The 26337-nt window shown below is 42.1% G+C and overlaps 1 protein-coding gene across 1 annotated transcript; it reads right to left on the bottom strand.

Moving 5' to 3' along the window:
- Positions 1-685: 685 nt before the first annotated feature.
- Positions 686-24932, bottom strand: LOC128298815 (gamma-aminobutyric acid receptor alpha-like). The gene is made up of 7 exons (XM_053034617.1): positions 24686-24932; positions 22339-22406; positions 19532-19752; positions 13316-13398; positions 5762-6022; positions 1699-1840; positions 686-1616 (listed from the first exon to the last, which is right to left on the bottom strand). The coding sequence occupies exons 1-7, from the start codon at positions 24930-24932 to the stop codon at positions 686-688; spliced, it is 1953 nt and encodes a 650-aa protein (XP_052890577.1).
- Between the last annotated feature and the right edge of the window lie 1405 nt (positions 24933-26337).

The raw sequence follows: 26337 nt of genomic DNA, 5'->3' as shown, positions 1-26337 counted from the left end.
GCTATCAACTTGTACTGCGGCGTCACACACATCCGCCAAACCATCCACGGTGGAGCGATTGCCCGATAAATTGACCAGAAACTTCCTGCCTTTCTGTACTGATGCTGTGCATTCACTAATCATGCTCCTCCCGCCAAAAATTCCCAAAACTCGCCCACGTGTTAATCAATTCGTTCTAGTAAGCGCATCTGGTCCCAACGCGAATTCTAACTGTCAACTAATCTCGGTTTCCTTTGCTTACCTCACCGTTTCGTTTCTTTAGTTTACCGTCCATACTCACTGTAGTTTTTGTTATGCATCTTTAACTGCCTCCTTTATAGCGTTTTGGGTTTTTTACTTTCGACATTGGCACATGCAATTGTTAGCAATTTTACATTCACTACACTACGCGTAACCGGCTGATTCGCTTACTCATAATGCTATAAACACTGTTAGCTCTAGCTTGCTGCTCAATTTGTTTCGTTTCCTTAATGTTGATGCTACTTACATAATTCTTTGACGACTTCTTTGAGCGGCCTGTTTGTGGAGGGCACAGATCAATACACTACTTTCTTTATTTGGTTTTTAGTTTTGTTTCGTCGTATTTATCTTGTTTACATCTCTATCCTTCTAATACCTTCCCGGGAAGGAAGGCCCGGCAGCTTCGGAACTCTTTGTCTGTTTGGGGTGGAAAACCCCCATCCCTCTAACCGGTCTTGTGGTGCTGCTGTGGTAGTCGCTCGCTGCGTGACAGATACAGATACCAGTAGAACACATTGATGGCCAGGAACAGCAGTGGGAAGAAGATGCGCGAGGCACGATCGATCTTGGAGACCGAATTGAAGCGTGGCGCTCGTTTCCTGCGCCGGCGTGTCCGATGTCCATTGGCACCGTGTATTTCCGACGCGGTCAGCGGAGCATTGATGGTAAGATGCTGGACCGTCCCTGAGCGGTTTGTGGACGTCCCGGAACGCCGTCGATGTTTACCACCGAGCGACGTGGTGGCCGTCGGTGTGGACGTAAACGAGGACGAGGTAGTGGCAGTATCAATGGAGGCCCCGAACGTGCCCGTCCGCTCTACCGTGGAGGACCCGCTCTCGGCGTGTGGTTCATTCGCGGGGTCTTCGATACCACACGGACCTCCGCCGAAGCACGAAACATCCGTCCAGGATGACTTGGGCGTCTTGCGCATGGGTGTTAGCGGGAAAGAACACACGGACAGCGGTATGACCTCAATGATACGCGAATCCGTCGAGGCACTACCCTGAGCTCCGCTGATGGAGGTTATCGTTGAGCATCGCTTGCCAACACACCGGCTGGACGTGGAGGGGCCGATGTTGATGGAGTGATGCTGGGTGGCAGACGAACCGGGTCCATTGCGACCCGCCACTTCCCGGTCGCTATCGTCCTCATCCGAGCTGGACGTCAGCTCGTCCACACTGAAGTAACACTCGCCCGAACCGTACTTGGTGAAGTAGTGTACGATCGCGAACTGGATGATCGTTGCGAAAATGAACGCAAACGAAAGGAACACGAAGAAGTCAAGCGCGGTCGGGTAGGGCACCTTCGGAAGATCCGTGCGTGCCTCCAGACCCAGGAACGTCATCGTCAGTACGGTGGTAATGCCGAGCGAAACCCTGTAGGTGATTGGGAAAAAAGGAACAAACGAACTGTTTTAAGTAGCTGAACATATCCGCGACCCAGCACGCAGATACTCACCGATCAGCCGTCGCCTCGCGGTTCAACCAAAACGAAACCCAGGACAGGACGACCAGCAACACGCACGGCCCATACACTTGTATCAGAAAGTTGCCCATGTGCCGCTGTAGATGGAAGCTCACCAGCAGCATAGAATATTCCGCTGAAATGATGTAAATCACAATCGCCAAACCCATCTTATCAGTATCAGTACTCGGCCGCATTCTCAACCCAAAGTTTTCCCCCTTACTCCCACACATTTAACCTCAATTTTGAGTCAATCTTCTTCAAAATGATGCTATCCTGGTTGGCAGCTTTCGCCACAAATCCAATTCCCCTTTCCCCCAGCAATATTCTCCCACTCCTGGCGCATTACAAACCAGAAACATGAATAACAATATGTCGCCCTGTTATCAGGACGACAGCGACGTCCCATGAAGTTGTGCGAGGGCGTCATCGCGCCCTCACTAGTAAACATGTGTTTAGTTATTGGGGACGCTCGAGTGCCTTATTTGAATAGATGATTCCCTATTTATCAAGGTATTAATATTCCTACGTCAATACAAACGGGTAATAATCGTACGGGTATCTGCGAGGGATGAGTGACGTGCAATAGGGTAATGTACGAAGATTCGCTGCTGTTTTTTAAAGAGTCTTTGGAAGTCTTCAATTTTATTCTCTTCAATGTTTAGTAAATAAGAATATTAAAATTTAAGGGTTCTTATAAACTAATCGATTAGCTATTCTATTATTAATCCTCGATGCAAAGTTGTGATACTATTTCAGTATTACTTTTGGGCTATTCTGTTTGATTCTGTTGCATTGGAGTGAAATAATTTTCAAAGCATGATATAGTTCCGTTAAAATCGACTTTTGAATTGTATGCGCCTAAATGTATGCAATCTGTATATTGCACCTCAATTGTGATTTTTTTGCACCTTGACGCATCATTGGAAGATTTTGAAGATTTATTGCATGCTATTAAGCGAATTAGACAGAAAAATGTATACAACAAATGATGGTTCAATTGTTATTCACATATTTTAGAATCTTTATAACCAATAATGAAGATAGTACTTTCCTGAGACCCCTACTGTCGAATACAAAATTCTTTATAAAAATACTAACTCAAACTTTCCGTATTCTACGTTTCCACACAAATTCTTTCTCCTGTCTAGTGAGTCACCTTCAAACAACATTCCCACCGAGACACCATACGGGATGGATATTTTAATCACCTTTACACCGTTTGTCGTCCTCTTTGATAACGGCATTAATGCCATGCTGGCATGTGGTACATCCGAACGGAAGAGAAGTTTAACCAACCGTCATAATACTGTAAAATGTGTTCGTTTACTGCTCAAATTGATCAACTTTGGTTTATTTTGCTATGAGATCTTTACTTATCACTATGTAACGTCCTCATTTTCTATTGCAATAATTTAATTTTCTTCACCAAAAAAGCAGGGGAAACCCCAATTGAGCTTTCCACATTAAAAAAGCTTTCATGAACGTCTACTATGTGCTGATTGTATACTTCTTCCGCTAGCATTTATTTATTGTATCATCGATTGTAATGTTTATTTAGCTGTCTTGATTGTTGCGATTCCTCCCGCTTGGTTGATGAGCATTTCCTGTGAATTTCACAACTTCGACGAAACACTTTTCACCAACCAATCAACCAAAAATTTGCCAACAGTTCCCGAGTACGGCGTACAAGTAACGAACCAGCCAACCAACGTGTTGTTCGGAGTAAAATTTATTTCTACAGTTTCCACGTCTTCCTCCCATTATGCTTTTTTTAAAGCTCACCCTTTGTATGCTCCGTCGAGCACATTCGTCTACGATACCGATCGATTCGGAACAACGGGGTCTAACGAGGCTTTTAATTCAAATATCCCCACTTGAGTGGCATGAATATGTCAACCACAGCGATTCGAGGAAACAATTGTCCGATGTGGATAATACAATGTTCACCAGCATCATCACCATCAACATCATACTCACTTGTTTAGAGCATGCACAATCCTCATAAGCGGTGATTATTTGAGAGGTTTTTGATTTTCAACTCATCCTGCCGTATACATTTCACAGATAGTGACAAAAAGAGTTGACAAACAGAAGATAAATATGTCAGCGATGGAAGCTACGGGTTTGTAATGCTGCGTGTTTGGAAGTTTACTGAGTGCAGGGAGTGAGTGTAATTGCTTCGACTCGATAACGATCATACCGAATTCAAATCATACCAATGGTGATCGGAGTAAAAACTAAAGAACAAATCAAAATTAAAGTATCCCCAAATTTAAATTTCATATTTGTAGCATGTGTTCCCTTTACAATAAACCGAAACAGCACTAAGTGAATAATATTATGCTAGACGCAAGGTAGAGCATTAAAATGCTAGATTAAATCATCTCATTCAAACAGGTGAAGCATTCTTAAAGCGCGCTTTGTATTTACGATTTGTAAAGTTCCTCAGTGAAATAGCCTGAAGTTCGGGGCACCGATCATCTCACTAAACCATGCGAACTATTTTCCCTCCGCTGAACACATTTTCATACCCTGTAACCACACCTATCGTCTTTACTTTTCCCGCTGAACTACAGTCAAATTCCAGCCACACAGTTGTAGCGATAATCTGCCGTGGCCACAAAAACCACCCCGTGAAGCGAATGCGGAGAGCAAAACGTTTCCCCTCCCACGAGGAAAGCGGTGGCATTTCCCGCTTGACAAAGCTAAATTGATTCCTAACGAGATTTATCCTTTTACACAGCGAAATTGATCCACTCACGGCGGGCAATTCTTTCTCCGAGCGAAGGAATCAGCTGTTTTTTAGCGGCTTGATTTTTTTTCTTTTGCTGTCTTTGTTTGGTTTCTTGTAGGTTTGTTTATCTTAGCGTTACGCAAAAGGCACGCTGTGGGAAAGATATTCTTGGAAAACAAGTGAGAAAAAAAATTTGCTAGACAACGAACGGGAAGCAGCAAAATGCCACCGTTCGTTGAGACGAACGAATTGAATTATATCACCGTCCGGAAGTTGAAGATAATAACCTTGAGCTTGAACGTAAGGAAGCGCGCGGCTGGGTAGCATGATGCTAAGCTAGCAAAACACTGATACGATTGCAACGGTGTATGAAACAACTTGGTTTTTATTTGCCCAACAAATGGTAATGCTACACTGGTAATGTTTCACTAAAGTAAGAGAAGCAAATTATATACATTCGAAGTATTACACAAATTTATTCTATTTATATAAATAAAGTACAATAAAAAGTTATTTTTAAGATCATTAACTGCATCTAATTACTACGATTTGTCAGTTTTATGGCTCTTTATTTATTTCTCCTATTGTGTTTAAGAGCATTAATGATAATTTAAAAGGAAATCGATGTCATTCAAATTGCATACTTTTAGGCGGTTATTTTTAAAACGCTTAGAAACTTTAAAAATCGTAATGAGGCATGCTCGTTTTAATTAAATTAATTTCGTAAAATGAAGTAAAAATAAATTAAACACAAGTCGTACATAGAAAACAAAATCACACACACTGTATGACCAATCTTCCATTGCGGGCAAGTATAACACATGTTTCTGCCGTGTGATCAGCATGAACACTTGCCGACCAAGCTTCCCGCATTACTTTATCCGACGAGATAAAGATTATAATCCTCAGCACTTAGCGAAGATTTGTTCGGCAATTTAGATTATATTCCCTTTGGAGCGCACTGAGCGCTCCAGCTCGTCTGCAACGATATCCACAACCCATTATCGAGCCATCGCCTGGCATAATGAAGATTCCTTTGAGAAAGTAATTAAAAAATTTAATTTCCATCCCGTTCCATGATTGGCGGGACGTATGTGTGTGTGCGTGTGTGTATGTAAGCTGTGGAAGAGCTGGATGGAATTATGTAAAATAGCTTGAGATGATGATGCATGGTGCAGTGAAAGCCATGGGAAAGCCTTATCAGCCACCCGTTTTTGTGGATATGTTACACCGAAAGTTTTCACCAAGGTGCATCATCTTCTGACCACTGAACACCCACACACGTGGTGCTATCGTGTCTATCCAACAGCGCATACTTACACATGTACAGCTTGCCGTCGCCACCGGTGGAGGTGCGTCCGACGCCACCGTCAAGCCCGAGGCCCAGCTCCAGATCGGCGTTGTTCATCCCGTTCAGGACGGTCGCACCAGCGCTGGCCGTGTTGTGCACTACCCGATCCGTCACGTTTCCGGCCGGCCATTCGACCAGATCGAACTGGGATAGCTTCATGTCGTCAGCAATGGAAACGGCCGTCCGGCCACTGTTCCACCGATACAGGACATCGTTCGTGGTGTAGCCGACTGGTGTACCGGAAACGAAAGGAAGCGAAAACGGAAGATAAAAGTGTGCTCCGGTGGCAGTCTCTTGAGGGACATCACAGCGAGCTGTCTGTAGAGGAAGCTACCCGGGCTGACGCTACTGCCATGTAATTAGTCGTGCCCATTTGGCGGATAATTCGGACGTAATCGTCAGGACGAAACTACTCATTAGGCTGCACATCTTTAATGTAATTAGCAAAAGAAGCAAAAATGGTTGTCTATTTGATGAGGCGTTCCCAATTCCGATTGTATACTTGGCATTTAGGCGTTGCGATTGCAGTTTTCGCTTCTAAACTTTATGCATTTTATTTGTAGAATTAATCTGTAAGAAAGCTATAAGATTTAACTACACGAATAAATTTATTAATTTTGCAATACAAATGTTTGAAGTTTACTATTCTCTAAAATTAAAGTAACACATTAATGTTGATTATCCGGGGCCTGATTAACCGGAGGACGGATTATCCGTGTGTGTAAAAATGACAGCTAGTAGAATAGTTTTGAATGTTTATACGTTGAGGGTTCTGTTCTATACAAAGTTTTGCAGTTTAAACTCCTTGGAAAATATTTAGTGTTGTTAATAAGCAATTCTAATATTAAAAACATCTGAATGCTTTTAGCAATGACCAGGCATCTTCATCTGCAATTGTTGCACGTACAAAGCTGAAATGGCCTGTTATCCGTGGAAATCGATTAACCGGTATGCGGTTACTAGGAAGACATTGCTGATTATGTCATGTAAATGACACCTAACAATCTAATTCAAAAATCTCTATACAGGCAGTCCCCGGTATAAGCGGTTCCTGTACGCGGTTTTTGGAAATTTGACAAATGAGTTAGTTTATAGCACAAAATCTAAGCAAAAAGGTGAAAAATTGTTCTAAAATATCTATTTTTGTCGTATACAAAATTTCTTTCTGACTTATTTTAATCTAATTTTTCTAAAACCCACCTGATTCGAGGAATGAATTAAGTGCAGAGAAGGAAATTGACTCTGTGACTTTGAAGTATAAACGAAATTGCACCAGGATTCGATTTACGCGGAAATTCGAGTTACGCGAATTTTCCCGGGTTATAGCGGTCTGCTTATCTCTTGGACTGTCTGTATACTCTATTTTAGTGCAAAATTTTCTATGATATTCCTGATGGTGTGGTTAAAATCTTTCAACATATTTTAATTTTTAGTCAGTAAAACTGTTAAGTTTTGGAGTAATCGATACAAAAAATATGATGTTGTTTATTTCATACCTTTAAAACCAGGTCGTGATATGTTATGCACTCTTTAGCATATAGTTAACATTCGTACTACAAGCAAACAATGCTTTAAGATGTGCTCCTATTATAGCAGAGCACAATTGTTATGCATATAATCCTTGCACCGGGCATCCGATGAAAAGCTCGCGTCTGAATGTTACTTCACCGCCAAGCGCAATGGATTTGATTCGAACGTTTTGATTCAATTAGCCCAAGCAGTTATGCTGGTCGGTCCCGACCCAACCCGTAAGCCTGGCCGCACTTCTGTGGCCGTGGATGGAAAGCAATGGCAACGTTGATTCCGCTTGTTTGGACCCGTTTTATAAGAATTTAATCATCGTAGGCAGACGTAACGGCCGGGCACAAAGCGCCTGGCATAAATCGTGGACGACGACCGCTCATAATCCACTATTCGCTTCATTTCTATGCAAATCCATTTAAAGATCTAATCACTACATTCACACTGTCTCGCGAGGTGGTGAAATGCGTGGAGAAGCGGGACAGCTCAACCGAGGGGTGGTGGGAGAAATGTCGTTTAGCAAGAAACGACATTAAGCTGTGTAGATCGTAAGTTTATGCGGCGAGCATTGGATGGCGCCTATACACACCAACGCCAAACACCAAACGTCAATATTGCACCCCAAAAACGGGGCCGAGCGAAAGTGCATGCGGATGCGTTTTCTGGCCAGTGAGCATATATTTCTCGGCACGCCGAAAATCTCCGTCAGACAAACGAACGCAGAGCAAATCGCATCAAAAGTGCAGTGAAAGTTTTACAAAAGCATATCAATGGCAGTGTTTGCTTGTCGGCATTGTGGTTACAGCAGAGCTAAGGGATTGGATATTTGCGTTGAATATTCATGAAAAGCAACGCGGAAAGCTTGTAAAGCAGTGCAACGAATCGCTGTGGTGGAAAAGACAGATAGCAGAAGTGTAAAATGGACTGACGTCTGCTAGGGGAAGGAAAAATCGGCTTTCCATCAGCTGACAGCATAGCAAATGTGATTTTGGCGCTCACTTAAAGATGTCGTTTTCAGTGGAGGATCAATCCCCTTGGAGGCCCAGGGCGGAATTTTTCAAGAGGGGCCCATCATTTTGCTACGGCATTATCGGTGTTAGGGAGATGTACTTCAAACATGATGTAACAACACCAGCAAAGTCTCGGAAAGAAAGCTCCCTTGCGTACATCTCAGAGTTCTGTTGCGTAGCCCTGTAAACGGGCCTAGTAAGCTACTCTATATATAAACGTTTGTATGCGCTAAGGAGAACCATAACGCCACTACTTGGGTCACATTTTCTACGATTTACGTAAATTTACGATTCCTGATTAGTCCAGCGCCTGCTACGATTTTTCGCTCAAGGTACAGTTTTCAATCGGTTTACTTCACGGTAACAATCAGAGAAATTTCTTAGAAACCTGTTTTGCTCATGAAACGGAAAGCATCCTTTATATCGCTCAAACTTTCCGTCGGCTGGTACGAAATTCCATACAAAACCAGCTGTTTTCAGCTTTCCGATACCAGGAGAGCATCCACGGAAGAGGTAGCACCTAGTACAGCAATTTTGGTCGAAAACCGCAGAAAGGTATGCAATGTTTAAACACTAACTTTCCCGTTGGTCGAGAAAAATTTCTTTGAAAACTACCAGTTTCCGAATGTATAATACCAGGAGAGCATCCACGGAAGAGGTAGCACCTAGTACAGCAATTTTGGTCGAAAACCGCCAAAAGGTATGCAATGTTTAAACACTAACTTTCCCGTTGGTCGTGAAAAATTTCTTCGAAAACTACCAGTTTCCGAATTTAAAGTACCAGGAGAGCATGCACGGAAGAGGTAGCTCCTGGTACTGCGCCGTAAGGTATGCAATGTTTATACACTAACTTTGCAACCAACTTGCAACGCAATGCGCCGTAAGGTATGCAATGTTTATACACTAACTTTGCAACCAACTTGCAACGCAATGCGCCGTAAGGTATGCAATGTTTATACACTAACCTTGCAACCAACTTGCAATGCAAGTTTGGTGCATGCAAGAAACTTGCAGCAAGATGGCGCGCAAGATGGCGCCCAACTTCGTACTTGCATGCAACAAACTTGCATGCAAACTTGCATACAAGTTCTTGTAAGCAAATTCTTGCATGCAAACTTGCATGCAAGTTTGTATGCAAGTTTGTATGCAAGTTTGCATGCAAGTTTGCATGCAAGTTTGCATGCAAGTTTGTATGCAAGTTTGCATGCAAGTTTGCATGCAAGAACTTGCATACAAGAACTTGCATACAAGAACTTACATACAAGAACTTGCATACAAGAACTTGCATGCAAACTTGCATGCAAACTTGCATACAACCTTGCATACAAACTTGCATGCAAGTTTGCATGCAAGTTTGTTGCATGCAAGTACGAAGTTGGGCGCCATCTTGCGCGCCATCTTGCTGCAAGTTTCTTGCATGCACCAAACTTGCATTGCAAGTTGGTTGCAAGGTTAGTGTATAAACATTGCATACCTTACGGCGCATTGCGTTGCAAGTTGGTTGCAAAGTTAGTGTATAAACATTGCATACCTTACGGCGCATTGCGTTGCAAGTTGGTTGCAAAGTTAGTGTATAAACATTGCATACCTTACGGCGCAGTACCAGGAGCTACCTCTTCCGTGCATGCTCTCCTGGTACTTTAAATTCGGAAACTGGTAGTTTTCGAAGAAATTTTTCACGACCAACGGGAAAGTTAGTGTTTAAACATTGCATACCTTTTGGCGGTTTTCGACCAAAATTGCTGTACTAGGTGCTACCTCTTCCGTGGATGCTCTCCTGGTATTATATATCGGAAACAGGTAGTTTTCGAAGAAATTTTTCTCGACCAACGGGAAAATTAGTGTCCTGGTCCTGGTGCAATTTCGTTTATACTTTAAAGTCACAAAGTCGATATTCTTCTCTGCATTTAATTTATCACATAGAAACAAATGTTTTATATAACCAAGGAAGATATTTTTGATCAATTTTCTACCTTGTAAATTAATTTTTTTGCTATAAATTAACTTTGTTGTAAAATTTTCAAAAATCGCACAATCGGCACAAATTTTTTGGGGCCCCCAACACGACGAGGCCCTAGGCGACCGCCAACTCCGCCTACCGTTTGATCCGCCGCTGGTCGTTTTGCTTGTGAAACTCGCATTTTAGGATCACAACAAGATTAGAAGTACGGTACTGTACGGTTTCAATTCAATAGTTATTTACGACCAAACCAAGACGTCTGTGATCAACGACGAAAAACTAAATAGTATAAATGGTCACCAATTAATAAACCAAATTTACCAAATCAGTTTCCAACGGCACTCCTTATGGGTGCATGCGCCTAAAAGTATGCAACTCAATTGCAATTGATCAGTTTTAAGGAAGAGCCATAAAGGTTTGTGTAAAAAAGACAGAATAATGATTGATTCTGCCGTAGAGATCTGTCTGTTGACTAGGTGCCTTCGTGCATTCCTGAAATACTTCGAATGGAGAATATGAAAGAATCTTCTAGTAATCCTTGGCAATGTTATCAAGTTACTAATGCCTAGAATACAAAATTTATAGACAAAAAAATGTCTCAGTAAACCGAATAAATTATTCAGGTGTTGAAAGCATGGGTTAAGGCTTATAACGTTAGCTCTTTGAGTGGATGATCCACGACTGTCTTCAACGTTGGGAGTCTTAGCCGAATTTAATACGGAACCGAAGCAGCATTAATTGGGATGTATCGTACAGAAGAAGGCTCTACATAGTTTCACCACTCTTGTCCTATCAGATACTAAAAAGGCATTCCATAAAGACGACTTTTACATCAAGTGATTGAAGTTGATCTCCCGATGTATCTACTTGCAGCTGATGGACTTTCAGGGTGTGTTAGAGTTCTGCTCTGTCCGATACAGTTACTATTCCTCAAGGAACTCTACTAGATCCAAGACGCGGCACAATGGGAAATCTGTTGCCAGATTGAAAATGCTGCTCTGTCGTAGGTCTCGCAGATCGATATCGAACAAATGAAATATTTTTAGTCAATTACTGATGCCAATAGGAAGCTTTTCGAGTCCAGTTAGGAAGTCGGAAATTATTAAAAACCAGTAAGGAAATCTGGAACCCAAAATGCTGCACTTCTTTACTATGGAAACTCCTTCCAGACCCACAAAATAATAGAAAAAAAATAAAGAAAACATCTCAAAAGCGTGTGAGAACCTTGTTGGAAAGCTATGCAAAAGTCTACGGAAAATGCTGCATAATCTTTCAAAAACTGCAACAAACCTAGGGCAAACTGAGTAAAACTCAACCAAAAATTGTTGGTAAGCCGTTGGAGTATTGCTGAAAAAACAAATATTGAATTCGATACCGATATAATCGCCTCCGGTGTTTACTTCCGTGTTAACACCAGATTATTCCGTAGTCAAATCTGGAACAGAATCCGGAGTAGTCCGAGCCAAATCAGCATTTTTTACGGAGTTGAGAATTCGGTTTGTCAGCTTCGGAATCGGAATAGATTCATAAATCCACTCCGGAGTTCCCATCACTAATTAACTGTGCTCAAAAACTATCAAATGCATACATTTAGGCGCTTAAAGCGTATTTAAATTCAGCGTTACTCCACTGATGAGATATACAGAAAGGCATATAAAAGCAATAATTGACGTAAATTAAAAACCCAAATACGACGTCAAACTTTTTTTTTACAGAGCTGTGCTGTGGCCTTTCGTAAATCTTCAAATTAAACATACACTCAATGCAAATCGTCGTGTTGGTAAAGTACACACACTTTCGCACGCAGATATGTAAATTACGTACGGTAACGGGTACAGTTTGCCAACATCTCACTCCGTCTCTCTGCTCACCAGGACATTTTCTCACCCTCACAAATCGCTTCCTTAAGCAGCTTGCACACGGTGAATCCGTTGCTGCTAAGTGAAAATGCGATGGGAAAGTGCATCCGACAAAATAAACCCAGAACACAGACAAAATCGTGTACGGTACACACATACGCCCAATAAAACACACAAATGCATCTAGCCATACACACACACAAACACTCACACAACTATTCACAAAGTTCAAGCGTGAGCAGTGGAAAAGTTTTGCAAACCTCTCCACAAGCACGCCACAATCACGTCACCGTTGGTTTCACACTGTAGCAATCCGATAGTTTTCGCACATGTGTTTGTTTGTCTGCGCTGCAAAACAACAATTTTATTCGAATTGGAACACACGCGTTCCGGTTCGTTGCAGTCGACTTCCGGCGGGTGGGCGAACGATTGCTCCGTTTTTTTCCACTTTTCTTACCACTTGTGCACTTCTCGGGGGCTGTCACCTTCTGGGCCTTGCCACCATTTCACCTTTCACCTTTCACGGGCTGGTCCGATCGCATTCCGAGATGAAGCGTGCAGTAAAAGTTTACAAAACCCCCGGAAAAATCATACCACATCCGGAACGGGTTTTTGCGTTGGGGCGCACCGCGCCGTGAGTTCCACTGATGGAGGTGAGATTTATTGGCTTCCGGTTGCCAAAGGTAACGCAGATTCTTGCGGTTTCCGAGATGCTTCAACGATCCTCGCGTACATTAGGTACGGCAACAAGCATGCCGTAAATTTAATGGAATGGAATGGAGAACCAACGCCACACCGCTACCGACACGTAATCAAAATCCGTGTGTTATTTTTTTGTTATACACCCTGCGTATCGGTGACACACATGAATTGGAAGCCGTTTAAGGTATTGGCCAGGTCGTCAATACGGTGGACCGTGTGTTGTGCGACCGCAACCACAATCGATCAACTTTCCGGAACGATGGTTTGGGATTTAAATCTGCCTGAAAACAAATTGCACCCGCAACCCGGGAGCACGCGCGGGAACGTGAACAGATGTTCCGGGGGCATATTACTAGCCGGCCACACCGGCAAGGAGTTGCGAGTTGGGAAAATGTGTAGCAGCACAACGAAACACAATACAATAATGGGTGGGTTTTTGGGAAGGAGAAGCATTTGCCAAACATTACTTACACGAGCCAAACTTCAGCGGACAGCGCTGCGTATCCATTGGGAAGTCCTCCAGGTTCATCGGACAGCCGGCCTTAATGGTGAGTCTGCAAAGGAATGCCAGATAAACAACAGATGCAAAACGACAACCAAAAAAACAAAAAGCACTGTATCAGAATCATCACACAGTCGAGTGAATCGATGGGACTGGAAAAATCTTAACCACACAAAACCACACACACATTTCCAATTCGTATTCCGAAGTATCGTATAACAAGGGCGCGGACAGGATGCCACAATATGCTTTAAATAGGATGCACCAGACGACGGAACGGCATGGACAAAATGGAACTAATGGAACGATAATTGCCAATTTGGTCCAGTGTGCAGATCTCGCCGCCACGTCGGCCGCCCAAGAGACGCAATCAGCGGACCCAAGAAGGCGGAGAGGTATTAACTCAATTGGTAGAATTTAACAGCGGAGAAAGAAGCGGACCCGAACCGGAAATAGTACACCGAACGTACTAAGGGCGCTGTCAGCAGGACAACAACGGTCTCAGATGAACAAAGCGCGAGAGCGCCAATTTCTTCCACGATACGATGAGATACTTTTTCGGGGAAAAGCACAGCCTTAAAATTGGCTTCACTTGAGCGAAGAGCTGTACGGAGTTTGGGTGTTTTGGTAGAGTTTTCGGAATATGAAACCGATCTTGTACACATTTTAATTAACGTGTGGAGAAAGCCTTTCCTTGAAGTGTGGCGAAACGCGAGTTTGACTAGTGTTCTAGTAGTTGGTACTTAGCGAACTAAATAAATGCTATTCAATATGGCCGTTTGTTTGGAAACCAATCATGCATTTCATAGAAGCATGCTATAAAATAAAAGACTATGGTTTTATTTTTGTTATTTTAAATGCCACACTTATCAAACTATTTGATGTTTTATACAAAAAAGGAGCTAATAAAATTCCACCACATAGATTTAATTACGTGAATTGTGCGTGTTGCGTAGCTGATTTACATGAATTGTGCTATAATCTTTACGCCTAAATATATGCAATTCGAATGACAATATTGATTTTTATTATTTTTTATTGATTAGATTTGCTGTAATCAGAGGTTAGTTTTATAGTTTTATACATATCGTTTCTCGGTCTAAAAGCTAGTTTCAAAGTGTAGTAGTTCTGTAAATTAGTTTATTTGTTTTTTTTTAATTAAATTCCATTATGACGGCCAAGGCTCGTGTAAATTAGTTTGATTAAATTAAATTATTAAACATTGTTAAAGAATAATTATATATGTAAGGGGAATTTAGTCTTTAACATCCTTAGAATATAACAAAGTAACGCATACTAGCTAATTTTTAGGTGCCTCATTGTGAATGGTACTATGGAATGCTAACAATATTAAATTAACCCCAGTTCCAAACGTTCAACAGGCACTGCGTGCACAAACCGTCGGCCTCCATTTGGCTATTCGTTACTAAAATTAAACCATTCCCAACCAAACGAAACCACTTGCCTATAAAATGCAGTACCAGCATTACCCCCACCGTCTGACCTTCAACCTCCGAGCCACTGGAGGTCCAATTGCTGCTGCTGTTTGCTACCTTTCCCCCCCCAAAAGAAAAGGCACGGCAATGAAATTGAATTCCCCACACAGTCCACCAAATTAATCCCTGGAGCAATATTAACTATGGCGAGTGTTCGCTTTCGCGATGGTAAAGGCACTGAGCCCGGACGGCAATCGCGAACCATTAGATGGTTGATCAAACTGCTCGTTTCGCATGCAATTTGGCGGTATTTAACGAAGGATTTAAACCGTGCCGGGTCACTGTGCGCGTCTATTCTCTCACCTGGTGTGGTAAACGAAAGGCCGTTTCGAACTTGGCTATCGATAGCTAATGGAATGCAGTGAGTGGGAAAAATACATCGGGAAAATATCGACCAAGAATGGAATTGGTGGAAAATAAATATTTAACACACTCTTACTTAAAATTTTATATTAAAATAAAGATCCCTTCCTATCTGCATGATTATTTAAGAACACTTGCTTTCTTTAAATAAGCTCCAGTTAATGGTTTATATTATTCTTGTTTTTAATCCTTAAACAAAACACCTTCACATTTTAAACCAATTATGTCCCAATTTCCGTTAACTGATACTATATTATTAATACTACCTTTACCTTCACTGTGGCATCAAAGTAACCTTATGAATGTACTTTGATGGCATAGTCGTATTAAATTGTTACCGGAATCAAGCGTAATTGTAACAATTAATGCTTTCATATTAACAATCTAAGGACATAAAATGATCGTTTTCGCATTACTTTTAATTATCCACGTTGAGCGAAACCCTCTCGTTCGATGTTGCGGTACGACCAGCAATACGTTCCCCGCACACATGAGTCTCGAATCCAAACGGACAGATACATATGCGCTTAAAAGCTAGCACAAAGTTAATGAACCATACGGCTATTGCAGTTGCAGATCGACCGGTAACCCTTGTGCCGACCGATCAAACTTTATGATTATTTATGGAGCACTGTTGCCATTCCGTTGAGCCGTGATTTGCGGTTTGAAAAAGAACCCCGCACAAACGCAAGGAGCAGCATCACGCCAACGGACCAACTTTCTCAAACAATCGATTTCAGTTCAGTGTTCGCTTTTCCGTTTTCCAACACTACTGCTGCTTCGGAGTGTGTGCCGTGTGGCCAGACCCCGAAGGGAAATAGTGGCGCGTCAAAAGTAACTAGCACTGGTGACTCCTTGTTGCGTTCTTGCTGCGATACAAAACTAGCGCCCGCTCCTCCCGGTAGTTGCGTTGTGCGGGATGACCGACATAAGTCCCACCGTGCCACGGCTTCAAGAGACGATTTGTCTAGCACCGTTTTTCGCACCTTCACACCCCCACCCACCGATTTTCCTTTCCCCGGCAAATGCGGCAAACAAAACACCACAACCAGCCATCCTTGCGGAAAGTTTACCGATTATTGATGAATTCCGATCCGCACTTCGACAGCGGGCAAACAAACGCCCGGAGTGAATTTGATTGGGTTTGCGCTTCGCCAGCCTTTGCCGTCGTTTGTTCTTTCCTTTTTCCCGATGCCCGCTATTTGCCAACCGTTTCGTTCGCTTCGTCGGCGAGTACGCAAACACTGGCATGGTGCTGGTTACGATGATCGACGGTTTCGATACACCGAAACAGGATGCTGTTGCTCGGTTTTAAGTGGAACCGGATTCAAGCGTAAGTAAGCGATCATTTAACCAATGTGAAATGACCATCGACAACGTTCACATCCGTGGGGATTATGTCTTTGAAGGTGACGGCGTATCATACCGAACGGGAACAGCAATAATTTATCAAACGTTACAGTGGTTTTTTATCAGAATGTTTCATAATTCCCACAATACAATAACGCTCTAATCAGTTGTATAATTAGAAACGAAGCTCATTACATCACATTGATAATTTATAAAAAAAGGTTAGACAAATTGCATAACATTAGGCGTTTTATTTATCCATAATACTTCTAGCTTGGCTAACAAATTGCATAACGGGCTAGATCATACTTCAAGGTGGAAGGATTTAATCTTAAAACGGCATAGCTCAATTAATACAGGTAACAGGTTGTATAATTCCGAAGAGGTTCGTCAAGGACATAGCATTTTGACATGAAGATTGACATTACGTATAATTTCATTATCAGAACCACAATTCTAAGAAAAACATTTAAAGATTAGACACGTCACTTTGACAGCTTACAAATGTTTTTTTTTATGAAAATGGTCCTAAACTTTGTACATAAATCTATCTCAACTCAATAATTTATAAACAATTCAAATAGTCTACTTTCAAATTTATCAATGGCTTTAACGTTTAACCAAAAATGCAATTCGATACTGAAAAAGGCACAAAAGGTGTAAAACAAAAATCTAAACAAATCAAAGCATTGCTTCTTTTATCATTCGATCAAAGCCTGCGATCAAAGTAGAAAAAAGAACGAAAGAGAAGGTAATAAAATTTAAATGAAGGTTTGAAAAATGATTGCCATTGCACTACATTTTATTACTTAATTTGACTTACTACATTGGCTCTTGACTTAATTACCTTATTTGACTTAATAAATAACACAAATTATGCTAATAAAAATTAGAAACGTTTTTTTAAACATCAAACTGATGATCAGAACAAATGCTAAAAAGGTTAGTAAATTGCATAACATTAGGCGTTTTGGAGATCGAAAACTTAATTCATACAAATATTGTAGGATTTGCTTTAAACATATCAAACGTTCATTGGAGTGAGCTAATCAACTGGACAAATTACAGATATTTGTACTAAATATTCTCTGACCATATTCATCTATTTGTCAAATCGACGAATGATTGTAGTTGAAACGGAATTCGTACTGCGATCTTTCGCCTAATCGACCCTGGCGAGTTGTTGCGTTAGCGGCAACACACTTCAACGCGTTGGTCAAATACTGTTTCTCTGTTTGCTTTATCGCTCCTGTGCGGACAGCACACAGCCACCGATGGCTCTTTTCTATTCCTATCACGATTTCTTCCATCGTGTCTCTCTCTACTTTTCGATTAGCTCCCGAGTGTATCGTGACACCCGCCTCTTGCCATTCAAGATATCCTATCGCTCGGATGATGAGCTTTCCGTTGTTTTTTTTTTTCGTGCCTCCTCTTATTATTCGAATATCCTGTACACAAGTTTGCAGACTTTTTTGTTTCCATTTTGCAACCCATCCCGTCCCGCTCACACGCACACACTTTTTCGCATTTTGTCCATTTTTACGCGTTTCAGATATCGCACCAGTGCATTAATAGAAATCCGAACCGATGAAAGTGCGTCCCCCGGTTTTGGCTGTGGGTTTTCTCCAACCTTCGTGGCACCATTCTCGGGGCGGAGGGAGAAATAGACCACACGAAACGGTCGAGAGTCAATTAATGGAAAACTGATGGGTTTTCCCGTTGACACTTGCGATGAAGCGTTTGTCGTTCGACCGCGTTTGTCGATCAGAAGAGCGAAAAAAAGGCAGCACAGCTGCGAGTATGAATTTTCTCTACCCGTGCCCACTCGTGCGGGCCTAAAAAAGCTCTCGGAAACACTTTTCGTTTGGTCGAAAAGGATCGAATAAACCCGGGAACGGGAGAAAGATGAAAGTGAACCAAACGGTAGCTCCCATCGTTTGTATCGCTAATTGACGAAAAACGAACATTGGTTGTGATATTTCATCCGGCTTACTGTTGTTCGTACTGGTGGAACATAATAAAAATGATGTGCTTATTCTTTATCATAAAAAGAAAATTGAATCAATCACTGCCCGGTTGCATGACGATAATGCTGATAGATTATGATTGTCTGTTAATAAGATTAATACTGTAAAATGAACAAATAATGAAGTGTTTTTGCGTTGAATGATTACGTTCCATTACAGTATGGTTGATGGTAGTTTTTTTTCTGTACGTGGAAAAATAAAAGCTTTGCAAGGGAATTCAAATAAAAAAAATGTTAGTGATTACAATAAACACGAACGATGGACAAGCAAGCTTTAAAATTGTTCCGAGCGCCTAAAGGTATGCAATCTGCTCTTTGCACAGCATCAAGTGTAATCATATGATGTACAATGACAATAATATTAAAAAAGTATTAAATTTACTTCTTTTAATACACAAAAGTACTAACTTTTTTTCAGCAAATTCTGTAAAAAAGGTAATTCATTACGTTTCATTGATCGAAATACCGTCCTTATTAAGCGTCTTTTGCATACCTTTAGGGGTATTTATAACAATCATCCCTCACCACTAGCCCTCTAATGAAATTCAACGCTAATAATAAAAATATCCTCTTTGATTCTTTAAACTTTTTTTCTTAAGTTATTATAAAACAAAAGATATTTCCAACAGACCGTACTCCATTAGAGCCTTCGAAAACAATGATTCGTACTGGCAGGTTGATCAATTTCACCACCACCATCAGCGCACGCTCGGAGTTCGGGTCAAGTGCGAAGAAAAATCTTCACACTTCATCAATTAGTACAACGCTCAACAGCTGTGCGATTAGTTCAAACTGGTACCGGCAGGTAAATTAATAGCAATCCATTTGCCCTCAACGATGCACCCTTTGCAACCGAACGGCACTGGAACGACTCATGTGTGGTAAAGATTTTTCCCTTCGTAGCGCTTGGAGCACGCGGCCACGGTGTTCCGTCGGTGCCTCTTACTTACCGGCTCGAATAAAGCACGCGCCCGTCCTGGTAGAGGCGCACGAACTTGTTCGGTGTCGTGATGGTATGCAGATAGCTTTGCTTGCCGTTGTAGAAGTACGTATCCGGCTTCCAGATGCGCCCGAGCATGGAAATGCTGAGTGCCAACGTGTCCTGGGCGCCGCTGAATGCTAACCGCCGATCAACCCACGACTGCCGGAAGTAGCAATCCATCGAGTACGTCTGTGGAAAGGAAGGAAGAAAAAATAATTCAGAAGAGCGACACATGCTGTTACACATCCGACTGTACAACAATTATTCGGAAGGATTGCAATGGCCAATCTGCAAAAGCAATTGTCGGTCGGAACTGTTGGTCAGTAGTTCGTTAGATGGAAATTCTTTTCGGAAATTGATTTCAAGATGTTTTTCATCATTTACTGCAACCCTTAAGGTTTTTTATAGACCTCAACATCTACAAGGCACTTCAATTCAGTAAAATATAATGAAAATCTATTTGAAGTGAGCATTTTTATCCTTGCATCAGCTTAAACCATAATTGTAACATAATTGTAGTACCATTTGGTGCCAAAAGGACATCCTTAAAAGTTGGCTTTAGTATTTAAGCGTGTAGGGTTTACTTTGCGCAGTGAATTTTCGCTGATGTGGGTTTTAATAACGTACGCCTAGAGGTATGCAAAATGGTGTTTTTTTTAATTGACAGTTTCCTGAAAAGGACTGAACTGACTGGAGCTTCAATATCAGGTTTTAACACTAGAACTCCCAATCATAACAATAAATAGATATTCTAGCGTTAACACTATATCGTGTAGAGAATTGCATACATTTAGGCGCAAAAAATTAAATTAAAAAATAAATAAATAAATAGGTATTCTAGCGTTAACACTTTATCGTATACTGATTGCATACATTTAGGCGCTGGGAGTTAAATTTCGTTGCTTTTAATCATTTTAATTCCTTGACATTGGAAAATGGCAACAAAAGGAAAAAAAAAACAATTATCTACTATTATTATATTTCTTGTAGATATATTCTATGTGCCATCAGTACTATAAAACCTATTTTCACTGTACCCGTATACAAATATTACCAAAAAAAAAAGAAGAATCAACCTCACACAACCGTTATCAATACACTATCAATCAAGAAATATGCTTTTGAAGCCATTGACAACAAGGTATCTACTACAAAGGTAAGCGATATCGCTTTTGCGAAATATCCCTCCATACAATGACATAAATCCGCAGCTCATCCTACGTGGTCGGTTTACCTGAACTTGCACACAACAAACATGCGAGACAGACTGGGAAAAAGCAAGCTAAGTGCTATAGCCACCAACACGCAAGAAAAAAAGAACCGCATAAATCAATATCTTCTCTTGTGCTTGCGCAAAGAAAAGAAACCAAATCTGAACGATTCGACGGAAAAGAGTTTGCCGCGCGCGACGTTCCGATAAACTCCTTTCACCTTCATCTTGAGCACTATATTAATAATCTTGCAAACACCGACTGCGTTGGCTTTATAACCTGCTGCACAACAATGCGGGGGGGGGAAGGTTTTTGCTTTTTCTCGCCTCACCTTTCACTCCACTACAGGTGAAAGCATTCCGGTGGAGACGTTATGTTACACATTGTTGATTACAATGTGCCGTGCCTGGTAACAGCATCCGTTGCCATGTGTAGGGCAAAAAAAAGGTTACAAACAAAAAGACGTGAACCGGGAAGGGTGGAAAGAAAGGCATCCACAACTATGTGGCGAGTAAACTCTCAAAAGAAAGTTTCGTTCCTGCCACGAACTTGCACCGAACTATGGCGGCAACTATGCAGATGAAGGTTAGCTTGTTATTTGATACTGAAACTTGTGCCGCTTTATGGGGCAATTTTTCACCCAGTCGCATCCATCGCATGCCGTTAGAATTAATGCACGGTGCTGCTTAGAACGAAAATGACGAGGAAGTTTAGTAACAAAAGCAAACGGAAGAGATAATGGCAATAGAAAAATCGTCAACTTTAATCTTAAGCTTAAAAATAAAGCAAAAGAGAACAGTATAAAACGGAATGGAGAAACAAGACTCAAATAAGCAACTAAGTAAACAAATAAAGCAGACCATAACAAACCGAAAGCGATTTTAAAGTGGCACACGGTACGTTGAACCACTGACCACAAACGCGAAAAGGGTCCCGAAAAGCCCGACTTTTCCAAACCCCTGCGGATCTTCCCGAAAGGTTTTTCTTTCCCTCGGTTAGACAACTAACAATCCTTTTTCCAATGCTGATCCGTTCTCTGTTTCCCCGATTCCTCTTTCATGTGGTTTTTTTCCCGACCCGGCACTGCGTTCCTGTGTCCTTCTCTTCGGTTGCAACAACTTCATCCCAACCGAAAGGGCAATAGGACGACGCAAACGAAACGTTTAATCAACGCGCGTAACACACGTCCGTGCTAAATGCCGTAGGAAAACAGCATCATCATCGTTTTTCATAGCGTCGCGACCAGTTGCGGGGTGGGAGCTTCACGTGCTGAAACTTTTCCTCATTTTCCACGAAAACCAAACCGAACCGTTCATCATTCATCTCGAGTTGGTGTGTGTGTGGAAGGGCGATTACTTTTTTCCCGCTTGTTTTGTTAGTCCGTTTTCACCTTCATCATTGAAGTGAATTTGTGTTTGCTTCTTGGTTCAATAACGACGATGGAAGAAGCGGAATTCCTGACACAATTCTTGCCCGCGCTTTACAAAGAAGGAGCCTCACAGTCACGGCCACTTCCGGACCGGTCAATAAGTACACCAGCAATAAATGATCGGTTATCACTTACCATATCCACCTCGGAGATTGGCCCCATGCTGCGCACCATAATATCCACCTCGATGACTGCCGGTGGTCCTGCGTGAAAGGTAAAAACGGAAGCAGTCAAGATACAATATGATGAAAGTTAATAAGTCATTCATCTGCAACAGCTTATCGCGGTGAACGTGATGGCGCTGATCTACTTCCTCCCCGTAAACACGCAGCTGGCCTCCGCACAGGTACGCAGCCATTTGGTGTCAGCAGCACGATACAAAGTTATATTGGCAGGATTACGGTTCTTAGGACCCAGTGAGTGCGTTCCATGGGCGTTGTGATTGATTTGATCGGTTGCGAAGGGGGAAACTAATTTGTAACCAAAATACTTTCCCGTCACGGGGCTTTGCTCAGGAGCGGGCTCTTGCTAATGACACAATTAATAAGCCAACCAAATAAGTTGATCGTTGCTAAGTTTCCTGCCCAGTGCCGACGTTCATTTAAACGAGTGTGTGATTTATGAACTGGTCGCTAGTTAGCTTTGGGATGGAGACCATTTCCAACCATGATTTATTTTCGACATTTTAGCCTTTTGATAAGCAACGATTAAATTAGATATTATGTGACTCAGTACAATCATCGAGCACTAACAAGTGAGAGCGCCTATGAGTATGCAAAGTATTACTTTAATAGCTGTTTGCTAATAGCTGGTTATAACAACACTGCCATCCTATTGATACGGGTCAAATAGACTAAAGATCATCTCTATAAATAACCGGACTTTAGAAAAAATGGCTAAAACATTGACTAATGGTTAGCAGCATTACGAACCAGAACCAGAAAATTCAGCGAATCTCCAGAACACATTTACCTTCGATTCGATTCGATTGATATTGCTATTCCTGTCTAAATGAACTAACTTTCAAATTTTCTTAAGCATATTACTTCGCTTGATTAATTTCCATTCCTAAATGATTTAAACGTTTCTGCGCCTAAAGGTATGCAATCACTAGTTATAAGATTACTGTTTAGCTGTATCACTAGGAAGCAGTTTTAACATTTTCTCTTCAAATCTAAGCGATAATAAATCCTAAAACTGATACCAAGTTGTTAAAAATTTTTCCAACCTTTAAATAAAAAAATCCGTGATATAGAAACACATTTGCCAATAGAAGTATGCAAACCGCATTACAAAACTTGCCTAACTATTAAAATTAGTTAATTTCTCCTAATTTTCTTTGGCTATTTTTCATGAAAAGCTACTTTTAGTCAGTCATTTCCTGGTTTCGTTGATTTACTCAATGATCAGATGATTGATTCAGATTCGATGTGATATTGGTTCTATCTTATTAAAGATAGATAAATCCTTGTGATAAACACATTTAGAAGTCTTTAAAGGTTCAATGTGAAAGAAATGAATATAAATGTTCACTCCTAACTTGATTCTTATTCATATGATTCTCAACTCCTTATTAAAATCACTTTGTAGCTGTTTTATTCATTTAGTCTAGTGGAAAACCCGTTCAGTCTAGTTTAAAGTAGTTGAAGACTTTGTCAAAGACATACGTTTGGCAAACATTTTCCTACAACACAAATAAACAAAAAGCTCTCAATACTGTGACTCTAGTTGGTTCATCGATACACACGCCTGGAGCTATGCAATCTGTTTTCTCAATTACTACGCAATGTTCCAGCATCTAACCATAGCCTACTTTTAGGCGCTAAAATTCAACACAAAACCTTAAGTAATTACATCTCGATGGGAATAGCATGCCACGGCTGTCTAAAAGCGTTTCTTCCGTGGTCCACCATTTAGCAAACCATTTCCTGGCAGCTGATCCGATGCATTTCCATTTCGAAATATCGCCTGCGCATTGATGACGTTTTCAAATCACAGCCTGGAACCATCATCGCACAAATGCTCGCCGGGGCATTGGAAGAAAGCGTAAATCATGTATTTAGGCACCATTCGTCTCATTCAATCGCCAAGGACGAACCGGTCTCGCAAGCCACCGCCGGTTAATGACAATCGTCTGTCAAGCGTGAGATTCCAACGCAGAGCCCACCACCAACGGTAATGAATATTGATGGATGAAAAGCTCTGGAGGGGTTTTTTTGGGTGGTTTGGAAGGTTTTCCGCGCGTAAATATTCCTTTGAGGCCTGTTCCAACGTCCGGGAGGCTTTTCTGGCTGGAAATCGGAATCGGTTTTGTCGTTCGGCCAGAAAACATCATCGATGGATTACGGTGGTCCCACCGTAGTCCAATGGACATGATTAACATTTTGATAGCATTTCCGCTAAATCTTTGCCCCTCGCGGGGAATCGGTGCTGTCATCTTGCGCCTGCAAAAAGGGAAACACTCTCTCAATCGGACGCTTACCTCCAAAGTCGGGTCGAATGCTATTGTCGTAGCCGCGCAGCAAGTTGTCGAGCAGTTCCGATATGTTCGCATGGTTGTTGCGCTGGGTCAGCCGGATGGCACCGTGCACGGGCCCGGTCGGGGCAAGAAAGTAGCAGGTCCCGATGCCGATCGCAATGTTGCTGAACGAACCGAGTATGATGCGATTGATGGTGATGAATAAATTTGCTCCCACCAAACCGACGGCCGTCGTGTGCGCTACGGCCATGGTTGCGCGATCGGGCCCCCCGGGGGAAACGACGATGGGTCGCCGTTTCTGACGTGCCGCGCGGCGTTATCCTTAATCAATCTTTTGTCCGCACAATGGTGGTCCGATGGTGGGTGTTAGGTCCGTGGTTTACCACGTGGGACGCACGTTGGTTCACAAGGATTATTGCGCTTTTTTTTGGGGAGGGGGGGATGAGAGTAGTGTGCAACTCTGCACCAAAAAAAAACCACGGATCAGTTCCCTCCACGGCACGATCGCATTTTGACCTGCAGGTTTATTCACAAGTCAACCGATACAACAACCAATCTACGTCATTTGTTCGGTTCGGAATACGCGCGCGCGCGCTGCTGTGGGATGCAATCTGCTGCACATCGTTCACTCGGGGCACAGTAACCCCAACATTCGATTTACCACCAGCAACCGAATAAACGATTGATTGAGCAACGGTTCGATTGTATCCACGGCCCTTCATTCATGCCGGTGATCTGGGAACCGGTGCACTGGTGGGTGGTCCTGCAAAAAAGAAGGAACAAAGAGAAAAATACATTCATAAGCAGATGCAGAGGCGGCGAAGAAGCAACAGCAAACGAAAAAAAACACCCTGTGTACATCGGCCAAAACGGTTCCTCAACAAGGTACATCCGCCCGCGAACGACACACAGAGATAAAGGATGAAAGTTGAAAGGATTGTTAGTGGTTTTGCGGTGGGCTGACGTTCTCGAAACACCCCTTCAGGGCAGGAACGAACACCGTAAAGGCGTCCAACCAAGCTACACTTTTTCTGCCACTGTTGCCTGATGTTTTGCTACACCGACCTGCTTTCATGGCCTTCTTTGTTGGTTTTTTTTTTGCTGCTGCTACCATAGTGGCAAAGCTCGCTAAAGTTTTAAACCCTTCGGCCCACCGAACCGCGTGGTCACCAGCGTGTGTGTGTGGCTTGAGTGAGTGTAGAACATGACCTGGACCACCCTGGAGGGATGCTTTCAGCTTGCATTACAATGAACTCGATGCTGGCGAATTTGTCTCTCACTGTGTAGCGGTGAGTGTCCCCGAAAATGCCTTTCCGCACTCACCATCAAACATCTCACCGGAACCGCCACAAAAGGATGTAAAATGGAACTAAAAATCCTTACCAAGTGACTTTCCACCGTCACCCCATTCCCTCACAAACATTCCAAAAGCAAAGCAATAATACACAAACAACCAAAAACAAAATCTCCCTCACAAACAGTTCGCTTCCTAAAGCGAGTTCATACGCGTGCCGGAACTGGACGACGCGCGCTCATAAGCGACGCTATTTCATGCGCTAAGATTTATGCTTTTTCTGATACGCCGGCCCAGTTGCATAGTTTAACACTTTTGCTACATTAAATATCTCGTACCGGGCCGCGTCGGTCGAAGCGCT

The sequence above is a fragment of the Anopheles moucheti genome, chromosome 2, assembly GCF_943734755.1.
Source record: "Anopheles moucheti chromosome 2, idAnoMoucSN_F20_07, whole genome shotgun sequence".
NCBI lineage: Eukaryota > Metazoa > Arthropoda > Insecta > Diptera > Culicidae > Anopheles > Anopheles moucheti.
This window is presented reverse-complemented; position numbering and strand designations above follow the sequence as displayed.

Coding starts and splice junctions, on each gene's coding strand:
- LOC128298815 (XM_053034617.1), bottom strand. CDS start 24,932: ATGGCCGTAGCGCACACGACGGCCGTCGGTTTGGTGGGAGCAAATTTA. Junction 22,407..24,685: donor CATTCGACCCGACTTTGGAG/GTAAGCGTCCGA, acceptor CCTTTCACGCAG/GACCACCGGCAGTCATCGAG. Junction 1,617..1,698: donor CGCGAGGCGACGGCTGATCG/GTGAGTATCTGC, acceptor AATCACCTACAG/GGTTTCGCTCGGCATTACCA.